Source organism: Eutrigla gurnardus, assembly GCF_963514095.1.
Source record: "Eutrigla gurnardus genome assembly, chromosome: 22".
NCBI lineage: Eukaryota > Metazoa > Chordata > Actinopteri > Perciformes > Triglidae > Eutrigla > Eutrigla gurnardus.
This window is the reverse complement of record NC_139933.1, coordinates 5,060,942-5,080,373: the sequence shown is the minus strand read 5'-3', so window position 1 is coordinate 5,080,373 and position 19,432 is coordinate 5,060,942. Positions and strand designations below refer to the sequence as shown.

The following is a 19,432-nucleotide window of genomic DNA, read 5'->3' as shown; positions in this document are numbered from 1 at the left end:
ATGACGACAAGAAAATCTGGCCACTGCCTCCTCTGTTTCATCAGCAGCAGCAGCAGCAGCATCTGTTGTTCTTGGCCGGCAAAGGCTTTTTTTTTTTTTTTCTCTCCCTTATGTATCCAAACCAGCGGCTGCAGGGCGAGACAGGGTCCTATAAAGATGCACTGGCCTTAATTTCCAGCTGCCATTTCCACTCTCTGTCTAATAATTGGGTAATCGATGGCACTGATTGCACAGCCAATGCACTGACATGCACATACGCACCTACACATCCTCCATAGTGGCTCTAACTGCTCCTGATTCTTCTGCAGACTGACCGCTTCACCTCCTGCACCCGGTTGTGAATGCATTTTGCTCTGTCATAGGTTGTTAACGTCAAGGCACTGACTTGTACTTCTGTCACCTATCATTTACTGGTAAATAATTGAAACTAAGAGCAGAGTAGTCAGAGTAGAGTGCAGCAGAAAGTAGCAAGCCTCCGTATACCAGCCGGAGGGTACATGGCAGCTTTTCCTCCTTTTCAAGAAAACTGCATAGGGCGAGATACTGCAGGTACTACAGGCTGTAATATAGACGCTATGAAAGTCATCCATAATGCTCAAAATTGAACGATCGCCTCAGCAGCTTGCAGGTGAAAAATATGGAGCATTCATCTAGGTCAATATGAAACTCCTCAGTGGAGTTGTTTTATTGTGCACTTCCTTTTCTACTTTTATTTATAACTGAACGTTGGTACCTGGCGAATGCATTAAATATTGCTCATTGTTGTATGAGATGCGGCCCATTCTTTGTGCTGGCTGTTGCAAATTGAATTTCCTCTGGGGCTGTATGTTGCGTTGCATTGTGTGACTGTCAAAGATTAGCAAATGTACCTTGGCCATTCATTTACAATCCAAGACCTAAGCTGATATCACCACTCACGCTTGAGAGGCTTGTTATATTGATGCTGATTTGCTTGATTGATGCCCAACCTGTTCAGGTTCTACACACACTAAGGTTGTCATAGTTATGATTATAAACTGTGTGTGTGCGTCAAAGGTTGTTGCATATACAAAACCACTGCACACACGAGTGGATGCTGATTCAAATGTCACACGTTGTGTATGCGTGAGAGAGAGAGAGAGAGAGAGAGAGAGAGACAACATGTGAAATGGAACTGATTTTTGGTTGTTTATGTTCTTTCTTCTTAGGGGAGCGTTTTCAGTGGTGCGTAGGTGTGTAAAGAAGTCATCAGGACAGGAATATGCTGCAAAAATCATCAACACTAAGAAGCTGTCTGCAAGAGGTATGACAACACCACGCACCCTCACACCGACTCTGTGCACGGCCGCTTTCTTTGTGACGTATATTGCAAAGTGTAGCTGGTATGTTAATAACGGTGAATAAACAAGTGGAAAAGTCGGTTTGTGGTTGATCCAAATCAAAAGTACTCCATTCCATTGTTGGAAAACTTGAGAGTGCTGCACACGGTCAGGAAACACAATGTTTGTGATGTTGAAGTAAAATAAAAAATAGTGTGCTTCAAGGATAGGGCAAGTAGTCAACTACAAATAAAAATAACTACTGTCCATCTTACTTTTTTGAAGAAAGTCCTTGGTATTGATTTACAGTCTGAAATGATCTGAGGCACTCCGATTGTGAGTTGATAATCCTTTCATTAAAGCATGAGTAACCAAACGTTTCAACTCAATAAGTCCTCAGAAGGTGTAATGATGACAGATGTTTACCATTTAAGTTTTTTAAATTAAAATCATCAATAGTTCACGTGAACACTGTCCACTTAAACAACACGTGACAGTGAAAATATCAAAATTAATGCTAATGTGACTGACTCTCATATATACTGACTAAAAGACAAGAAAATTACAAATTAAGCTAAATAACTGTATAAAATAAAAGTGTAAAATGTCAAAATATTAACACTGTAAAACCCATACATATAATGGCCTCCTTGATGCATTGCAGCTTGCAGATCATTGATTTCAACTTTGTCTTCTATGGCTTACCGTTCGTGCGTCTTTCGTCTTAGCGTCATATTGCCCAGCCTTATTGGAAAGTATGCACATAAACCATGAGTCCCATAATTCCAATGGCAGAGGAAGTCTTTTATTCAATCATTGTGTCTCCGAGGAGTTCTTATCTGCAACCTCTTGATGGTTTAATGACCCTCTTTATAAACACGGTATTGAATACCTCTCAATCGCTCCTCTGTGGTATCATTAGACAACCGCTGTACAATGAATTGATCCAAATTTCAAAGACACTCCTTGTGGAAAGGGCACACGGACACTAGGACTGAAATAAAAACGATAAGAACTGACGGGATACGAAATATGTTTCTCGTCCGATATCTGATATTTGACTCGGTTGCGTCGGTTGTCCGTGCTGCATTAGATCCACACCCACGTGCACAGGCCTGATGTGGCGTGCCATGTTGTAATGATGACGTGAGCTAATGGCAGTGTGTCAGAAGCTCCCCTTCAGACTGAGATACTTAATTGCTTTCTCCTTTTTTTTTTTTTGTATCTGACAAATTAGGCCGGCACTCTTTCCTGACATTCACACACACCTGGCTTCCTTTGTTCTCCCTTCCTGCACTCTCTCTCATTACCTCCATGCCTATATTTCTCTACTAGCCTATCTCACTCATTGCCTTTCTCTTGTCCCTCTGCAAAGGGGGATTGGTTTGTATCGAGGCTAATCCACTTATGCTAAATGTATCTCATCAACCACTAAGACCCCGCAGATTCCATAGGAGCCTCCCTGTTTGCCCTGTTGTTGTCTGTGTCTGATGGCATTTCTGTGTGTGTGTGTGAGCAGGGAGTAACACTAATAGGGCATGTCTGTATTGTGAGGCACTCACTGTGAGTGAGTTGTAATATCCTTATTGTTCTATCCATGCCTTCAAGTGTCCACATAGGGCAGCTCCTGGTGTTAATGGCCCACCAAGGAAAAGTAAGGGCTCAGCAGAAAACTGTCAGCTCTTCGCAGAGGCAGGCAGTACAATGTAGGCCCGTGTGTGTGTGCATGTTTGCCGGGGGAGAAGAAAGCCGGCCATGAGAGGAGGAAGAGATTTTTAACAATATAATCTCGCAAGGTGATCAGCGACACTCCAGGGGAGGCGAGGTGAAATGAGACAGACAGCGATGCGGTGAGCGAAGGAGGCAACGAGAGTGATTCTTTGCAGAAGAATTGCGGTAGGCCGACTGGCTGATGCAAGTCGCACCTACACGCACACAAAACACAACATCCACACAGGCACCCAGTGCGTGAGCAGGCAGCTTGCCTGGTAGGATTTGGGTGGGTTTTTTTTAGCCCGATGGGGCGAGTGTGACCTCACGCGTGGCCCAGTGGGTAAGTCTCTCAAAGCTCTGGTAAACACTGCAGTAATCTGAGGAGTGGGGGGAGGGGTAAAAGGGAGGCAGGGAGGGAAAGGAAGGAAGGAAACGAAAGAGGAAGGAAGTATGTAAGTGAGGGAGTCCGGTATGTCAGGGATGGATGTAGGCTTTTGGCTGTGGGACAGTCCAGCCTACAGGCAGTTGGGGGTGGATGCGAGTGGGCAGCAAGGTACACAATGTGCTCACGCTCACACAAAAAACGTACACCTCCAGAGAATCAAGGGTCATTGCTGTCGTGTTTGTAGTGTTTTAGTTTATACCGTAACACGTGTAATTCATTAAAATGAGTCAAAGAAGAAGAGGGGTGTTTATTGGAAATCCAGCTAATATTGGTTGTACATGGCAGTGAACAAAGTGTTGCAATGGTGTGATGCAAGTTTCATTGCGCAGAACAAATGCTCAGTTTTATTTTGTTGTTGAGTGAAGTGACTTTAAAGTGGAAGGGTGCTGCATTGTCTGCTGCGTGTGTGTGTGTGACACTGACACAATGCACTACTCTAAAACCTTTCCTCAACATTTTTTGTCGTGGGGCTGCATGATTGTCCCAATGAAAATGACTTCAGTTGTTATTAGCTATTATTATTTATCGCTCATCAATGCCCCGAATTTCCAACTCAGTCCACTTGGTTCTTTGCTCACATAAGTATCTCATTATTATTAATAATAATGGCAAACCTTTGGGATTCATCAGTCCCGCCCTTGACGTAAGCCTGGTTCCAGACCCCTGAATCACCGCTCAAATCTCCAATATATTCAGTGATTTGAATAGATCTAGTGCTGTGTTCACTGGTGGCTATTTTTCCCAGTTAGAGAAGCCGTCGACAAATTCAAAGCTTGCAGACGGGGTAAAAAATGCAGACATCATCTTTGTGCGTAGTTACCAAGCTACATCCCTTAACAATGGTGGCAGAAATATGGCCACAAAAATGATGATGAGCATTGTCAAAATACCAAAATTATTACCTTAATACGACACGATGCTGAAAAAATATCCCGGCAAAAACCTAAACCATCAGGAAAAGTAATGGAATAATACATAACCAAACAATTATTCTTGTTTGCATTAATTCACAAAAGTTTGTTGTGCCTAGTAGCGAAATGCTCCGAGTGAATTTAAGTGCGCTCTCATAAGCAGTGATGCAGTCTATATGTCTAGCGCTTTTATTGTGAAAGGTAAGAACGGAAAAATTAAAGCCGAAATGAGCCGCCGCTGCTTTTTACATGGTGGGAGCAATAAATGGTTTGCTGTCTGGGTGCAGACAATGTAGCATCTGTGTTATAATTGTATTGCCTTCATAGTATAGGTGCAACTCCTTACCCTTGGCTAAGGTACTTGAGTGCAATATTTCGCTTAGTCTGTGTCTGCTGAGTCGATTAGCCACGGATGGTCAGCAAGAGCACTTGTACTTGCAGCGTCCATATAAAAGAGAAACATGACCACTGTGCATACACTGAGTGACACAACTCATAAATACGGCTCTTAAAGTATCGCCTCAAATAAGATGGTGTATGTACTGTTTTTTAAAAGCAGGGTATTGTGATACTTTTACTTAAAGTATACCGTGCAATACTAGTTATAGAGGATAGAAATACTGGGATAGAAAAAGATCAGAACATTGAGACGAAGATAGAAAGAAGATAATAGTTGCTCGCGCGAGGCCGCCATTATATGCAACATTTTGTATATGATGCACAGCAACTTTGCTTGCGCTTGAAGAATCAAAAATGTGCTAGACTAGCAAAAGAACAAGCAACTAATGGTATTAGGACACTTATTTATTACGTCACACTACCGCCCAACGTTGTGCCTCTGGTTCCGCAATGCCAGGATGTTTGTGTAAAAGGAGACATCGTCGCGGCGCCATGCCGTTCAGTATAAACGGTGCGATTGCGGCATATTGAGGCGTCTTCTTTATGCAATTATGTCGGGATCTCTGTAAAAAAAAAAAAAAAAAAAAAATTGCAAACTTTTTCGTCTTTTTGGATTGATTTTGGAAACTAAAATGGAAACGAAATGCCTGCTCCTCTTTTGTCACTACATCCAAATAATGAACAGCCATTTCTTAAAACCTCCCTCTGTGTAAATATTGGGGATGCACCGATACGCATGTTGACGTTGCATTTTAATATTTGTATAGCCATAAGCACCACCTAAACGTGTTGAGCTTGATCAGACTCCTAATCATCTTGCATCGTTTTCTTTTTTTTTTTTTCCCCATTTATTTCCAAAAATGATTTAGCTAATTTTAGAAATCTGCGTTTTATTTAGGCACAGTTCTTGTATAGCTGCTTTGAACCACTGATGTATTGAGAATTGAAGCCTGGGTTTTTTGTTCTAAAACATTTTATATGACTCACCGTGTCATTTGTTATTTGAAATGAGTATCACATGAAACAATACAGTTGGGATGAAACCAACTGAATTGGATCCTCGAGTCTTCAATCAGATTGTCATGTGTGGCAGACAGAGGGGCGTGTGTTTGTGTGTCAGGCCCTCTCCATCCTGCTCAGCTGATGTAAGATGGCTGTGGGCCCGCCCCATGGCAAAGCAGATGGCCAATTAGAGAGCAGCAGGAAGTGCCAGTAATTGCCCTCCAGCCCTCTCTTTCCTGCCTTCTTCTACCACACACACTCGCACCAACAAATAAGGAGATTGAATGAATTAGTGAGTGCTGCAGTGACACTGCACCAGGGTAGACGGCTATACACAAACACACTCGCACACAGGGGAGCTGTGATCCTCTCCGAGCAAATGGACGTTCCACGTAATCCTCCCTCCGTCTCTGTCTGTCTCTCGGTCCTGCGTCACTGGTGTAATTAGATGGAGGTTCAGGTCTCTCCCTTTATTCACTCGCTTTCTCCCAGATGAAGGAAATCTATACCTGCAGGGAAGCGGAAGGTAGACGAGTGTGTAGCGCCGTGTTAGAGAGCTGCAAAACTGCACCCTCAGACCTATTCCTAGTTGGCAACAAGTAAGAGAAAGTCATGCAAAGAAGGATGCAGAGGGGTGGCAGAAAGGGATGCTGCTCTTCATAATGTGCTCTTATATTATGCCTGTACTGTAATGCAGTTGTAGGAGAAAAGTTGGGTACGTCGTCGATTGCTCAGCAACGGCATGTGAATATTATCTGAGGCCGTTTCTGCACTGGGGGAAAGGAATGCAAATGTACATGAGGCTGTGTGTGTGGTTATAATGGCTGTTGGGGTTGAGTTGGCTTCACCGCAGTAGTAACACACACACTCGCATGCACACACACTGAGTCATACTGGATCGTCACTGCAGTTCCCATAAGTCACCTCTGACCTCGGCTGCATAGCTCCCAAAGTGATGGAGGGGGGGAGTAGTTTTAACAGTCATGTGGTTGACACGCCGACATCTCGTACGAACACGCACACGTGTGCACACACACTGCTACAGGATTCAGTAAAATCCTCAAACAAGGATGTTGGTTTGGAGCGGCTCGTGTATGTGTTTGCTAGCTTCCCCTCCCAGCACAAACGCAAACACTCCAATGTTTTATAGCTTGGCTTCACACTAACCCCCCTTCTCGCGATCACAAATGCAGACACACACACTCGCTTACACATGCAAACTTATGCGCTCATTTTAATCGCTGCACACGGCCTCATTAATGTTCACAGTTTAATAACCTTATATAAAGCCGTACCTGTGGTCAGTGGACTTCTCTTAAATGTGCCTTGTGACCATTACCCTTCAGAGGCGAATGCAGCCACTCAGCTTTAACGACTGTTACAAATAGATTAGTGCTTAAAATATTGCCTTTGCATACACAAAATACGTCTTTATCTGTGACACAAATAACCCGATTACTTTTTAAAATATTCGCATTAACGCACTTCGTTTAACTTTTTGTTGTTGTTCGTTAATGATGCTCTCCAGTAAGTCATTATTAAGATGGACATCGCAGTAGTGAGTCAAATTTAAGTTTAATACCAATAAGTGTTCGCAATCACGTTGTCCAGAGCAGCCTGCCACACAATTGCTTGACCAGGTAATGACACTCTGCTGATCCCCCGATATTCACTTTTATTTTTCTTTCCGCAGACCATCAGAAGCTGGAGAGAGAGGCTCGTATCTGCCGTCTACTGAAGCACCCCAACATCGGTGAGTTTCTGTGCATTGTTGCTCATGCTCACAGCTACTGGTATGCAGCAATACATTTTAGGGAAATGCTCTTTTCATATTGGATATCTGTGACAGGGTTTCCCCAAATAGGTTAAGTGTAAAAAAAATACATCGTGTTTTGGGGTTTAACATCTGATCATCCAAATCTGAACTTTTTACTGGCATTGAGAAATGGACATATGCTTGTGGACTGATTTTATTTCTGATTTCTGGTATTATCTTGTATTATTATTGGTGTACTGGTATTATTTAATAAATATTTTATAAGAATGTAGTTGCTTATATCAAATTCAGTGCAGGATAGGAAGCAACTGGAGTTCACCTCTTCAATTGTCACTAGTTGATGTGGTTATCAGCTTGTTTGATTACTTTGCATTGATGTCAAGATGCTAACCGCTCAGGACTGCTAGCCGTGGTTATACCTTTGTGAGTTTTGAGCCTGTTCAAATCAGTTGTACAGTTGTCGTGACAACAGAGATGTCAACAGGTATGCAATGACATCACCACTATTGCCTTTAAAGACATAATAAGTAAGCCCAGACAGAATGAGCTGACAGCATGTTATCTTCTCATTGCTGACAACCGATCTCCGCTCTGCTCTGCCGAGATGAGACATTTTCTCTGTCGGACATGTTTGTTTCTGCCTTCTCGACATTCTGGTTTGGTTGCCCTCGGCTGCATCGCCCGTTAGTTACAATGTGTTGGTTGTGGGAAATTTGTGTTGCAGCAATGCTTTGAAAAGGAAATGCATTGTGCTGCTGTAATTGAGATGTTAAGAGGAGGTGGGTGTTAAAGGGCAGAATATGACAAAATCAATGACACCTTTCCTACTGCTCTCCGTCTTATTTCTCTTTTCCTCTTGTCCTAGTTTCTGTCCACCCCCCCAGGCACTTATTCACCCCTCGCCTACCTTTCCTGTTCTCTTTCCCCTCGCTGTATAGCTTTATCTCCGTCTCTCTCTCTCGTCCTCGTCTTTTTGACATATTCTGGCATCGTCTGCACTGAAACTTCGGACAAAAGAGGGCACAAAAAAAGGAGACAGATGGAGAGACGAAAGCAGGAGGAGTAGGAGACAGATGGAGGGAGAGCGAGAAGATGAGAGGAGGAGGAAAGAGCAGTCGCTCTTGTTTCTTGCTGCAGGGCCATCCTACTTCATCTTATTATAAAACTGATATTCGTTTTACATAACGACAACTGTGGCTCCTCGACGCTAAACCTAAGCTGCATCTCAGGCCTTTCCTCTAACGCCTGGCTCTCGCTGCCTCAATCCTGCTTCGTCATCCTGCTGCTGCTCTGTTATATTGACAGTAGGTCTGGGGTGGTTACCCCATAACTGCAGTATCGTGGTAATATGAGCTCATTACCGTAATCGCCACTTTATTTTTATTTTTTCTGTCCTCGCCCAAGCGCTCACTTATCTCAATCAGTAATCAGGAATCATTACTGGTAACAAGCACTTATGTTTTTATATAATTGTCTTTCTTTTCTAAACAAAACATTTCCTAGCCTGGTCCCAGACCTCTGAATCTCTGCCCACATCTGAAATGTGCCCTTTTCTGTTATTCACACAGGCCTTGTGGTCTTCTCTTTGCCGTCTTTTCCATGGTAGCCAATCAGGGCTTTGTACACATAATCAAGAATGGAGAATCATCTTCTTGGACCAGAACCGCCACAAATAACCACAGTTATTAAGTCAACTCCCCATCCAATGTTGCATCAGCTTTCTTGTCTACTGAAAACTAAGTCAATATGACAAAATACCCCATATAAGGCTAGGGCCTTCTTTCACAATATAGGTCATTTTATATTTCTAACGATTTATGTCACGATATAGCATTTTTTCTGGTAAGGAAATAGTCTATATGAAAAAACCACATGGGTTTTGTAGACCACAGATTACAGGTAATTTGTATTTTCTAATTTAAGTAAGAACTTTAGAATTATATCTTGTTATGATTTCATCGTATGATTTCATTCATGTATGATAAATTATCACATTGCCCAGCCCTATATAGAGGCCCTCGAGGATTCTAACGTTTAATGCTAGTGATGCGTTTGGGTAAATAGTCAGCAACCAGCTTTAAAAGTGACATATTTTCATTTAAATGCGTGCTGTGCGGTGGATGGGTGATTTATGTGGATTGAGAAAAGGGACTGATAGTAAATATTTGGAAAATAAAATGTTAAATATTTAAAGAAACCGTTAGAAAGGGTTTGAATTTGAGATCAGAATTTGGTGGGGTCGAATGGTAGAATGAGAATTAATTTAATTTCTTTTAAATTTTGGCAACCTGTTGGTTTGGCAGTGAACCGATACCTCTGAACATTCAACTGTTTTACATAATGAATTATATAATGAATCTCATATTTCAAGAAAATATCAACTATAGTACAGTAGATAATGGATGACAGATAAATCTACGGAATTATTATTATTATTATTAAAAGCAAAAAGGCATGTGTGAAATGCTTCCAAACAGCTGACATGTTTGTTGTTCGCTCCCTCAGCTCATGTGATCCACTGGTGTGACGTAGTTCACGTACATGTAATCGGATGTATAGAAATAGAGGTCAATTGAACACTCTTGCCCCCATGTAACATCTACCCGATCAATTTAAGTCATTATCAACCCGATGTTTGTGTCTGATCAGTTCCTCCCTTGTTAAGGCACATGCAACCGTCGCTCATTTCTCCAGCTCTGTCCTGGTTAATTTCTCTCTCCGGCTATTTTTGCATTTTCTCATAGCCGTGGTTTATGGGGAGGTTTAGCAGTCAAACACTGCAGCAGCTTCTTCTACCTAACTCTATTTATATCTCCGTCTCACTGCCCACCCTCTCTCTTGCTATCAAGTAATGGCAAAAATGCACCCAAAGTAATATGAATAGCTAAATATACGCTGATAACGGCGGCTAACGTTCTAGCACTCCTCCTGCCGAGTCCCCATCTCCCCGCGGACGTCATATTTCTTTACCGAATATCGGTTGATAATGATTGGCGGCTGATCAATCAGGGCACCCCTAAAGAATATGCAATCTAAGATTATTTAACCTGAATGACACTGACATGCAGTGTTCACAATCAGAGTTTAATTAAATGGCAGTTAATTGCTGAACCACTAGATGCGTCGCATCACTCCGGCGAGAAATAAAGGCAATACGTCACATGGTTGACATTCATGTCCCGGCTCTGCCTTCGGTCCGTTAGCAGCGGTTCGTCATTTGTTTCGTCTAACTCCTGTCTTTACGTCTCTGTCTCACTGCTCGCCCTCTCTCTTGCAGTGAGACTCCATGACAGCATTTCAGAGGAAGGCTTTCACTACCTAGTGTTTGACCTGTGAGTATATTCTGAACACACACACAGTGACATTTTACCCGTGCGTGTTTGGTTTGTGGATGCTAACGGACTTCTTCTCTCTGTTGCATCCTTGTCTCCCTTTTATCTTGTCTTGCTTTCCTCCCCTCTCCCTCCCAGGGTGACAGGAGGAGAGCTTTTTGAAGACATTGTAGCCAGGGAGTACTACAGTGAGGCCGATGCCAGGTAAGCACTTCATATGGAGCTACTCTGAACATAATTGCACACATGCACTCTGCTGCAAACAAAAATCCCTCCCCGTCACCAAGTGCATCGATATACTTGTCTCCCTGTTCGCCACATGCGTCACCATCCGCCTTCCCTCTACATCGCCATCGCGCTAGTACTGAAACAATCAACAATCGATTTATTCCTCAAGTCATTTATCACGCAAAAATACCCCCCAAAATTGCTTGTTCTTGCTTCTCAAATGTATTATACAGTCAATGCTGTTAATTGGACGAAACAAACCATTGGATGACGTCACCCTGGCTTCTGTGGAATTATTTGTTAACCGTTTTTTTTTACACTTTGTTGACATTGTGACATGTGAGGTTTCTCTCCTTCCGTGCTACTTCCTCCTTCTCAGAGTTCCCTTTTTTCCTTGTGGTCGTGTGGTGTGCTGCTGATCAAGTCTGTTGTACAATTGGATTAGGGGTCTTTGTCTTTTCATGCACAGATGTGGGGTGGTGGGGGTGGGAGGGGTGGGGCTTTGGAAAGGCACGACCGCACGCACACAAACCAACCCACGTGGATTAAACCTCTCCCGAGCTAGGCCCGACCTTTGACCAATTACCCTTTCCAAAGACGTGACATGAACACGAGCCTCAAATAGTGTCATCATGGAGGCTGACACCACACTGCGTAGGACAGTAATAAGCTAGTCAGGTACCGGCTTGCAGGACAATTTTACAAGACCAATCATGAGCCAACATAATCACTAGGCTAGTGTGAAAACATGCTCGCCAGCCAGAATTGAGAAATAATTGTACTAGCAGCGGCTGAATTGACGGCCCCATTATTAAAATTGCTTCTGAGATAGGAATGTATTGACTAACTCGTGTAATGCCTCCCACGTGTTTCTTAATATTGATTGTTCAAACTACAGTACCTGGATTATGTCTTTGAAAATAATAGTGATTGTTTGGTAAATGTTTGTTATGCAATTTAAGTTGAGCTTCTAATGTCCTAGAAGGTAAAACCGTTGTAAAAAGTATTCTTTTTATTATGTATTAATCTACTTTTAATTTTCATCATTTGGTCTGTAAAAATGTCCAGTGTCCGTCACATTTGCCTAAACATTTAAAAAACCAAAATGATCCCATTTCCAATTATATAAACCTGAGAACCTCACAATTAAAGAGCTGTGACGAGGCATTTTTCTTAAAAAAAAAAAAAAAAAAATACTATGTCGGCTCTACAGGCTAAATATTTAATTTAAAATATACAGCATTTCTAGTCAAGAATGACGTCAGGTTTTTCATCCTAATGAAATGGATCGGTTTTATAACCAGACCATAAACACACCGATAAATCCGGTTTGAGTTTGGGTATTGTCTTGTTGTTATGTTTTTTTTTGTAATGAAAGTCAGTGACTTACACATCTTTCTCTCTGTTCCTCTTTTCTCTCTCCATAGTCATTGCATTAGTCAGATCTTGGAGAGTGTCAATCATATCCACCAGCATGATATTGTGCACAGAGACCTCAAGGTGAGTGGCTGCCCGTTGCCGTGACAACCACACACTCGCACACACCTCTGCTCGTGGCCATGGCAACACACAGATGGCTCTCGGTTGCTCCATTTCTCTCCGTATCTCTATACTCCGGCATTTCTGCTTCTCTCTTATTTTTCCCCTGCGTGCCTCTCCCACCGACGGTTTTCAGCCTCTTATCCGTTCTCAGATCTGTCGGCTTGTCCGTCCGTAGCCAGAAGTCGTGTGCGTCTGCACACGCATGCATGTGTGTTCACGTTGAGCGCACACACACACATGATGAGTCACGATCACGTGGACGGGTTTGTCTGTCACCTATGGCAAGGAAAAGACAAGGACTCAAACGGCACATGAACAAACGCACACGTTGTACTGTTGTGAAGAGGGTCTATTATGAGAGGAAGTGAAGGCATAGATGAACCTCGAGAGTTGCCAGGGCAACCCATGTGACATCACACCCACCCAGCAGTGCGGGGGGAGGGGCTTGTGTTGTCCCAAATTGTTGATAGGCTGAGATGCAAAGAGTAGAGGAAGAAAGCGTCTCTGCTACTTCCAGTTTTCCTCCTTAACCCAGTATAAGGTGGTGATAATAGTCCTTATACGAAGGGGCGATAATAATATGTGAATGTCAATATGCTGAATTGCACCTTTCATGCAGAGACCGCAATGTGTGGGGGGAAAAAACAACCTCAAGGGATGTCTTAGACACGTGTGGGCGGCGATTATATATATATATTTGTGTGTGTGCATGTCTGTGTGTGCGCGCAAGCGCCGTGTTGGAGAATAAAGCTATTACCTCGAGCGCTGCCTGTCTGATTTGTTGGCCTTTTATCCTGAGTGGGCTTTTTACTGCGGCCATTTATGTCCTACTGCCCAAACAACGGCCATTTAGAACGCTGCCACACACGCCACCACTCGCTAAGTACACTTTCCATTTAGCATGCAGTCTGCAGCGCTGCCTAAATGACTCCCCGAGTGGTTTCCATGGCTACGAACCCATGCCCATATAAGGCGTTGTGGAGATTCACAAACACTCATCCTCCTCTCTACAGCCTCCGTCTCTCCATCGCTTTCTCACACCTTTTACCGCACCCCCACACGAGCTGGGTTGAATACATCAAATATAAATATTTCTAAGAAAGGGCTTAACTGAAGAGTGCCTGTCACTATCCGTCTCTCACTGTCTTGATCTCTTGTCATACATTCTGCTTCACCATGTGTGTGTGTGTGTGTGTGTGTCTGTCTCAGCCTGAAAACCTGTTGTTGGCCAGTAAGATGAAGGGAGCTGCAGTGAAGCTGGCAGACTTTGGCCTTGCTATTGAAGTGCAAGGAGACCAGCAGGCTTGGTTTGGTAAGCAAAACAAACAGTGACACACACACACATATCAAATGTGCCATTACCTGATGTGTTATTCTATCTGGGTGTTTAGCGCAGAATTGTTTGTTTAATGTTTAATCATACGAGTCCCTGCAGGTAGGCTCTTTCATACAGTAGGTCTGCATAGCTACGCATCTGCTCGCCCACTTGAAAGCCAAAGAATATTTGTGCAAGCGTTGCTAAAGAGGCTCACAGACGCTGTACAGTTCATGCTTTGGCCATTGTTTCTTGGCTAACAGCCGAGCTGCCGGCATTTGGCTGACTCTCCAGCGGGGCCGGGATGATTAACAGGCATTTGTGTGTGTGACTCTAGACCGTCATAATCTGGTCTTGTTTTGAAGTCCAACAGGTCACTATCATCTGCACCATTCACATAGCCTTCATCAAGGTTTTTAATAAAAGGCATCCGTTAATTGTGTCCTCTGGTTTTCCTGGGCAGGGTTTGCGGGCACCCCTGGCTATCTCTCCCCTGAAGTACTGAGGAAGGACCCCTATGGCAAGCCTGTGGATATATGGGCTTGCGGTGAGTCTTAAGGCTTGCTTTTGGGCAAAAAAAAAAACCTGTTGCAAATCAGCGTGTCTATCCAGTGGTGGCAAACATCAGACTCCAGACATGTTTGTTCTTTAGTTAAATTGACCAATTTGTGAGCCTTATAAAAGACCACTTTAAGTTATTTCTTTTTAAACTGGAAATGGTTTACAATAAAAACCTTAGGTCAAGTGTCTTTCAGAAAATAAGGAATTGCATTTCCTTGTATTTAATTCACCATACTCTTATTGTCGGTGTTACTTTTTGCTGCATGCGTTTTTATTTGAAGGACGAGTTTAGTGTGTGCTACATAAATAACATTGCCTGAACTAGTTTTTCTCACTTTGTGTTCCCGTCAGGTGTTATTCTCTATATCTTGTTAGTGGGGTATCCTCCTTTCTGGGATGAAGATCAACACAAACTCTATCAGCAGATCAAAGCCGGGGCATACGACGTAAGTGTGCTCTGTGGATGTATATTTGTGAGGGGTGCAGTGCAGGGGTTTGCTAAGCAGTTTTTGAATGTTTCATAGTGTCCAATTGAGAGCTGGTCCAAAGCTATTGATCCTATCAGGGCCTCCCTGACGCATTGCAGAGGTGTGTGTGTGTGTGTGTGTGTGTGTGTCTGTGTCTGGGTCTGAAAGAGAGACTGTAAGAGAGAGACACAGAGGGGGTATCCTCCTTTCTCAGTCTCTGGATAATCAAGTCACATTCAGCTTCCAGAGAGACTGGGGAATTCTCCGGCTGCCTATTTGTAGGGACTTTACTCTTGATTTAAGACATGGTTTAAAGAATTGGAACAGAAGCATGTCTCCCGTTAATCCAAAAAGAATTGGGCGTTTTTGTTCTCATGTCTGCCTAATTTTGACAAATAAACTTGAGACTTGGTGCCCAGATGGTGTGGATTAGCCAGGGACATCCAGACTTTTAACCAGCAGGAAACATGTATCTTCTTTTCTTTTCCTTTTATTCCTTTCCTCCTTTCTCCCTTTTCCCCAGTTCCCGTCCCCCGAGTGGGACACAGTGACCCCAGAGGCAAAAAACCTGATCAACCAGATGTTGACCATTAACCCAGCCAAGAGAATTACTGCAGAGCAGGCCCTCAAACACCCTTGGGTCTGCGTAAGTATTCAACTAACTATTCCACCAAAGAGAATAATTGCAATTACTCTGGATTGTACAAATTGGTGTGCATAAGTAGACCAATGTTAGCAGCGGTGTTAGAATGTTGAATGAATGTATTATGGCCTTCAAATAACTGATGCTGTCCAAACAGATGAACTGTTTGTTTTTGTCCTCCTGCAGCACCGTTCCACAGTGGCATCCATGATGCACAGACAGGAAACTGTCGAATGTCTCCGCAAGTTCAACGCTCGCCGAAAACTTAAGGTACTCATCTTAAGCTCTGATTTGCCACCTTTCTGTTTTAAGACCCCCTTGATTATATGCTGCTTCAGTATTAATATTAGTAAAATAAAATGTATTAAACCTTTCTTTTACCGTATTTTAGTGCTCCCTAGAGCTTTTTTGGTGTCCTAGCATTTAGTATCAAAAACCGTCGAGCATGAAATGTCTGGTTCGATCTGTTATTTCCTGATTGAAATAAAATGTCTACCAATATTAGATTATTTTATTCAGGTATTTAAATGGCCATGGCTTCTTTCCTGATCTCAAAGTATAATGTTTTGTCTTGGGTAGAGAAACTTGCGTATCATATCGACAGCAATATTAAAACTTTCAAATGACACCCAGCTCCAGTTGCTGTAGTTTGCATTCACAGGCGTACATGCAAAGTACTGTATCAAGTTCTTTTCCCCCCACATCATTTCAATTAATTTGCATAGAAGAATGTGCAATGGGACCTGGAGATATGACAACTTACAGCTAATGATGCCCTTTTTTTTAATAATTGGATGCTGTTGATGGAACAAATAAAACATCGGCCTTGACTGGATTTAGCTGAAAAGAACTAACACTGTGTTGAAGACACTGCTGCAGAAATTACTGCCCCATTAGAGATGAATAAGATCCGTGAAAAACAACTGAAATCCTGTGAAATAAAACGACACTCCTTGCACTCATTATACCTCCCTCACTCCTCTCTCCTGCTTCCTCCTCTCCTCCAGGGAGCCATTCTCACCACCATGCTGGTGTCCAGAAACTTCTCAGGTGGGTGTGCCCTTCGCCCTCAGCCTCCCACGTTGCACATGCAGAGGGAGAGGCGGAAGGAGAGTGGATAGAGTCCTCGGCACCTCTTTTAACCCCCCCTTCACACACACACACACACACATGCACACACATTCACCCACTCACTCATCCTCAAAATAACAATACGTTTCTGTGTGCGCAGGAGTTTACTTCCTTACAACATTAAAGCAGGCTAATATGTGATATTCTTCATGTACAAGATTATATGTTGAAACCAGTGTTCATGCTAATGTATTTCTCCCTGCGTGTGTGTGTGTGTCTGTGTGCGTGTGTGTGTGTGTGTGTGTCTCTTTTCTGCTGCCCGTGGAACGTTTGCATGTTTGAGAGAGGGAAGCCTAGACTTGTATATGTTTTATGTTGGGGGCAAGGTGCCTGCTTAGATTCTGTGTTCTAAGCAGAAAGTGACTTGTTTCCGTCGAAGCTTTCTTCTCAGCCTCTAAGTAATTGGCCAGTCGATGGCTAATGATTTCAACCCCGGGCCTAGGAAACCACAGGGGTGCACCTCTTTGCTTCAGCCCATTTCTATCAAACTTTGTGATGCGTCTGGGCTGCAGCCAGCACACCCTGTAGCTTTCTAGGCCCATGATTGAACAGCGCGAGATAGAGCTGCCTAATTTGTATAGCACCTCCCAACTGTAGCATTTGTGTTCAATAGTGGGCCGGCAGCATACCAACTCTGCTGCTGCCGCCTCCTCCACGGCCTCACTGGCTCAGGAAGGTACGTCCCAGAGACACGCCCATCCACTTCCTTTCCACACACACCTTACATCTTTGGTTCATAGTAGACGGTGGGACCCCATCACCACCCATAAACTCCTGCATGCAGCCTCTGCCAGCATCTCTATTGACATTCACACACACATGCATGCATACTCACACACATTTTGTTCATTTAGGCTTCTATAGGTGTGTCATCTTTGCTTTTATGCAAAGATGTCACGTTTTATTAGCACAGTCATTCACATCAGCATCACTTAATGCTGATCGATTCAGTTCAACCTGCACTCCAAAGTGCTTTTTTTTACATTTACACCTCAACACCTCTCAGCCTTGACCTTATAAACTCCATCTCATCTCCCAAATTAGTTATGTCGTCACTTCTAGAAAGCTCCATCCTTACTTCCAGCTGACCCCATACTCCCCTGTGCTCTCCCACGGATGGGCACAGGGCGGACCGGGGCAGGGGATGAGGAGGGGCATGTATTTCTGGGGCAAGGAACTGACAACGCAGGGGGCCGGCAAGAGCTGGGTTGGCGTGCTGCCATCGTCGAACCTGGGTCTGGTGGGGGAGGGGAGGGGAAAGGCTGGATGTTGAGAAACTGGGGGAGAGCTTTAGATTTGAGACGGAGGATGGGAGTGCTGCCTTCGCTGCTGCTACCGAAGCCAACTGTTGAAACCATCACCGTTGCGCTGCCTTCCTGATGAATCCCTTGAGGTTAAAGACATCCCACGTCTCATCTCCCCCATCCTGAGGTCTGTTTTAGTACTTTCTATAAAGCCTCTTTGCCTCCTTGAAGGAATGCAACAAAAACCAACGTTTGTCAAATACGTATTCACCTAATTCTCCGTGAACGGAGCCATGGATTCCTTTTTCTTTTTGAAAGTGCTAAAATCAGGCTCAGCTCTCATCCTGCTGGGTGGGCACGGGTGGTGAAGGTCGGCGATTCCGATGGTGGCTCCATGGAGTACTTTAGAAATTGACAGCGTGGAGCAAATTGGATTTCCCGTCGTCTTTTTCAGACGAGAAAATCCTCTCTGCTCTACGGTGTACATAAATCTATCCATAAGTAACTAGGCTCTGTGTTTAGGTTAGATAAAGGTAATAAAATAATAGTTAAAAGGGGACCTCAGTGGAGAAACGTGTCTTCCTCCAGTTATGTGTGATTGGTGTGCTGAGACTCGGGGTGTTTGTGGTGGTTTGATTGTCAAATAGAGCCCTTCTGAATACGGGCTTCCTCACAGAGACCGGACCAACTTGACTGTATTGTAAGTTTTTGTGAATCTCATGTGTGACATCATCATTCAAGATCGGACTCCTCGGCTCTCCTTCCCTTTATTCCTCCAGTTTCTTTTCTTTTGGTCCTCTGATGATGTCGGTCATCACTGCAAATTCCTGTCCTTTTTATATTTATTTATTTTACTATAACTGTTAACATCTCTGTGGAGTAAGGCTTGGCAGTGTGCTCATGATGTCGCCTTTTTTAATGGCGTCATAGCAAAAATGTAACAGAAATGTGCATTTTGAAGCATCCCTGTATGTTTCTAGAAAGGTGTTTGCCTTGCATGTGGGTGTCCCGCGTGGTTCTATCCTGTTAAATGTTCTCGGGGAAATACAACTTTGGATGCTCTCTAATCCGTCCTTCCCTGTCCGTCATCGAGCTGGTGTGTTTGCCGAGTAGTGCAGCCCTCCTGCTGGGGGTCATCCTGACTTTACCCATCCTGCAGTGTGACACTGGCGTTCATACTCTTGAGCAGGAGAAAGCGAAGGTCGGATTTAGAGAGCATGTGAATGTGGTCGTCCCATACCGTCACAGTTAGCGTCCCGATGGTAGAAGATTTAGACGAATTAAGAGCAGACGTTTGTGCGCTGAAAAATCAGCTCTCCTGTCGGTGGTTAAGGAATGAAAACATTTATTTATTTATTTATTTATTTATTTATTGTCTTTGGATGCTGCATGGCCAGATCAAGATAGAAGCTGCATATTAACAG

At 43.5% G+C, this 19,432-nt stretch overlaps 1 protein-coding gene across 6 annotated transcripts in view; it reads left to right on the top strand.

Moving 5' to 3' along the window:
- LOC311032697 (calcium/calmodulin-dependent protein kinase type II subunit gamma-like) overlaps positions 1–19,432 on the top strand; it is a 33,814-nt gene that overhangs the window by 1,146 nt on the left and 13,236 nt on the right. For all 6 annotated transcript variants that reach the window (XM_084039668.1, XM_084039667.1, XM_084039664.1 and 3 more), the window contains exons 2-13: positions 1,188–1,282; positions 7,462–7,521; positions 10,823–10,877; positions 11,016–11,081; positions 12,533–12,605; positions 13,857–13,959; positions 14,426–14,509; positions 14,875–14,969; positions 15,514–15,636; positions 15,820–15,903; positions 16,641–16,683; positions 17,378–17,440. In XM_084039668.1, the coding sequence (XP_083895794.1) occupies positions 1,188–1,282; positions 7,462–7,521; positions 10,823–10,877; positions 11,016–11,081; positions 12,533–12,605; positions 13,857–13,959; positions 14,426–14,509; positions 14,875–14,969; positions 15,514–15,636; positions 15,820–15,903; positions 16,641–16,683; positions 17,378–17,440 (944 nt within the window). The remainder of the gene's footprint in view (positions 1–1,187; positions 1,283–7,461; positions 7,522–10,822; positions 10,878–11,015; positions 11,082–12,532; positions 12,606–13,856; positions 13,960–14,425; positions 14,510–14,874; positions 14,970–15,513; positions 15,637–15,819; positions 15,904–16,640; positions 16,684–17,377; positions 17,441–19,432) is intronic.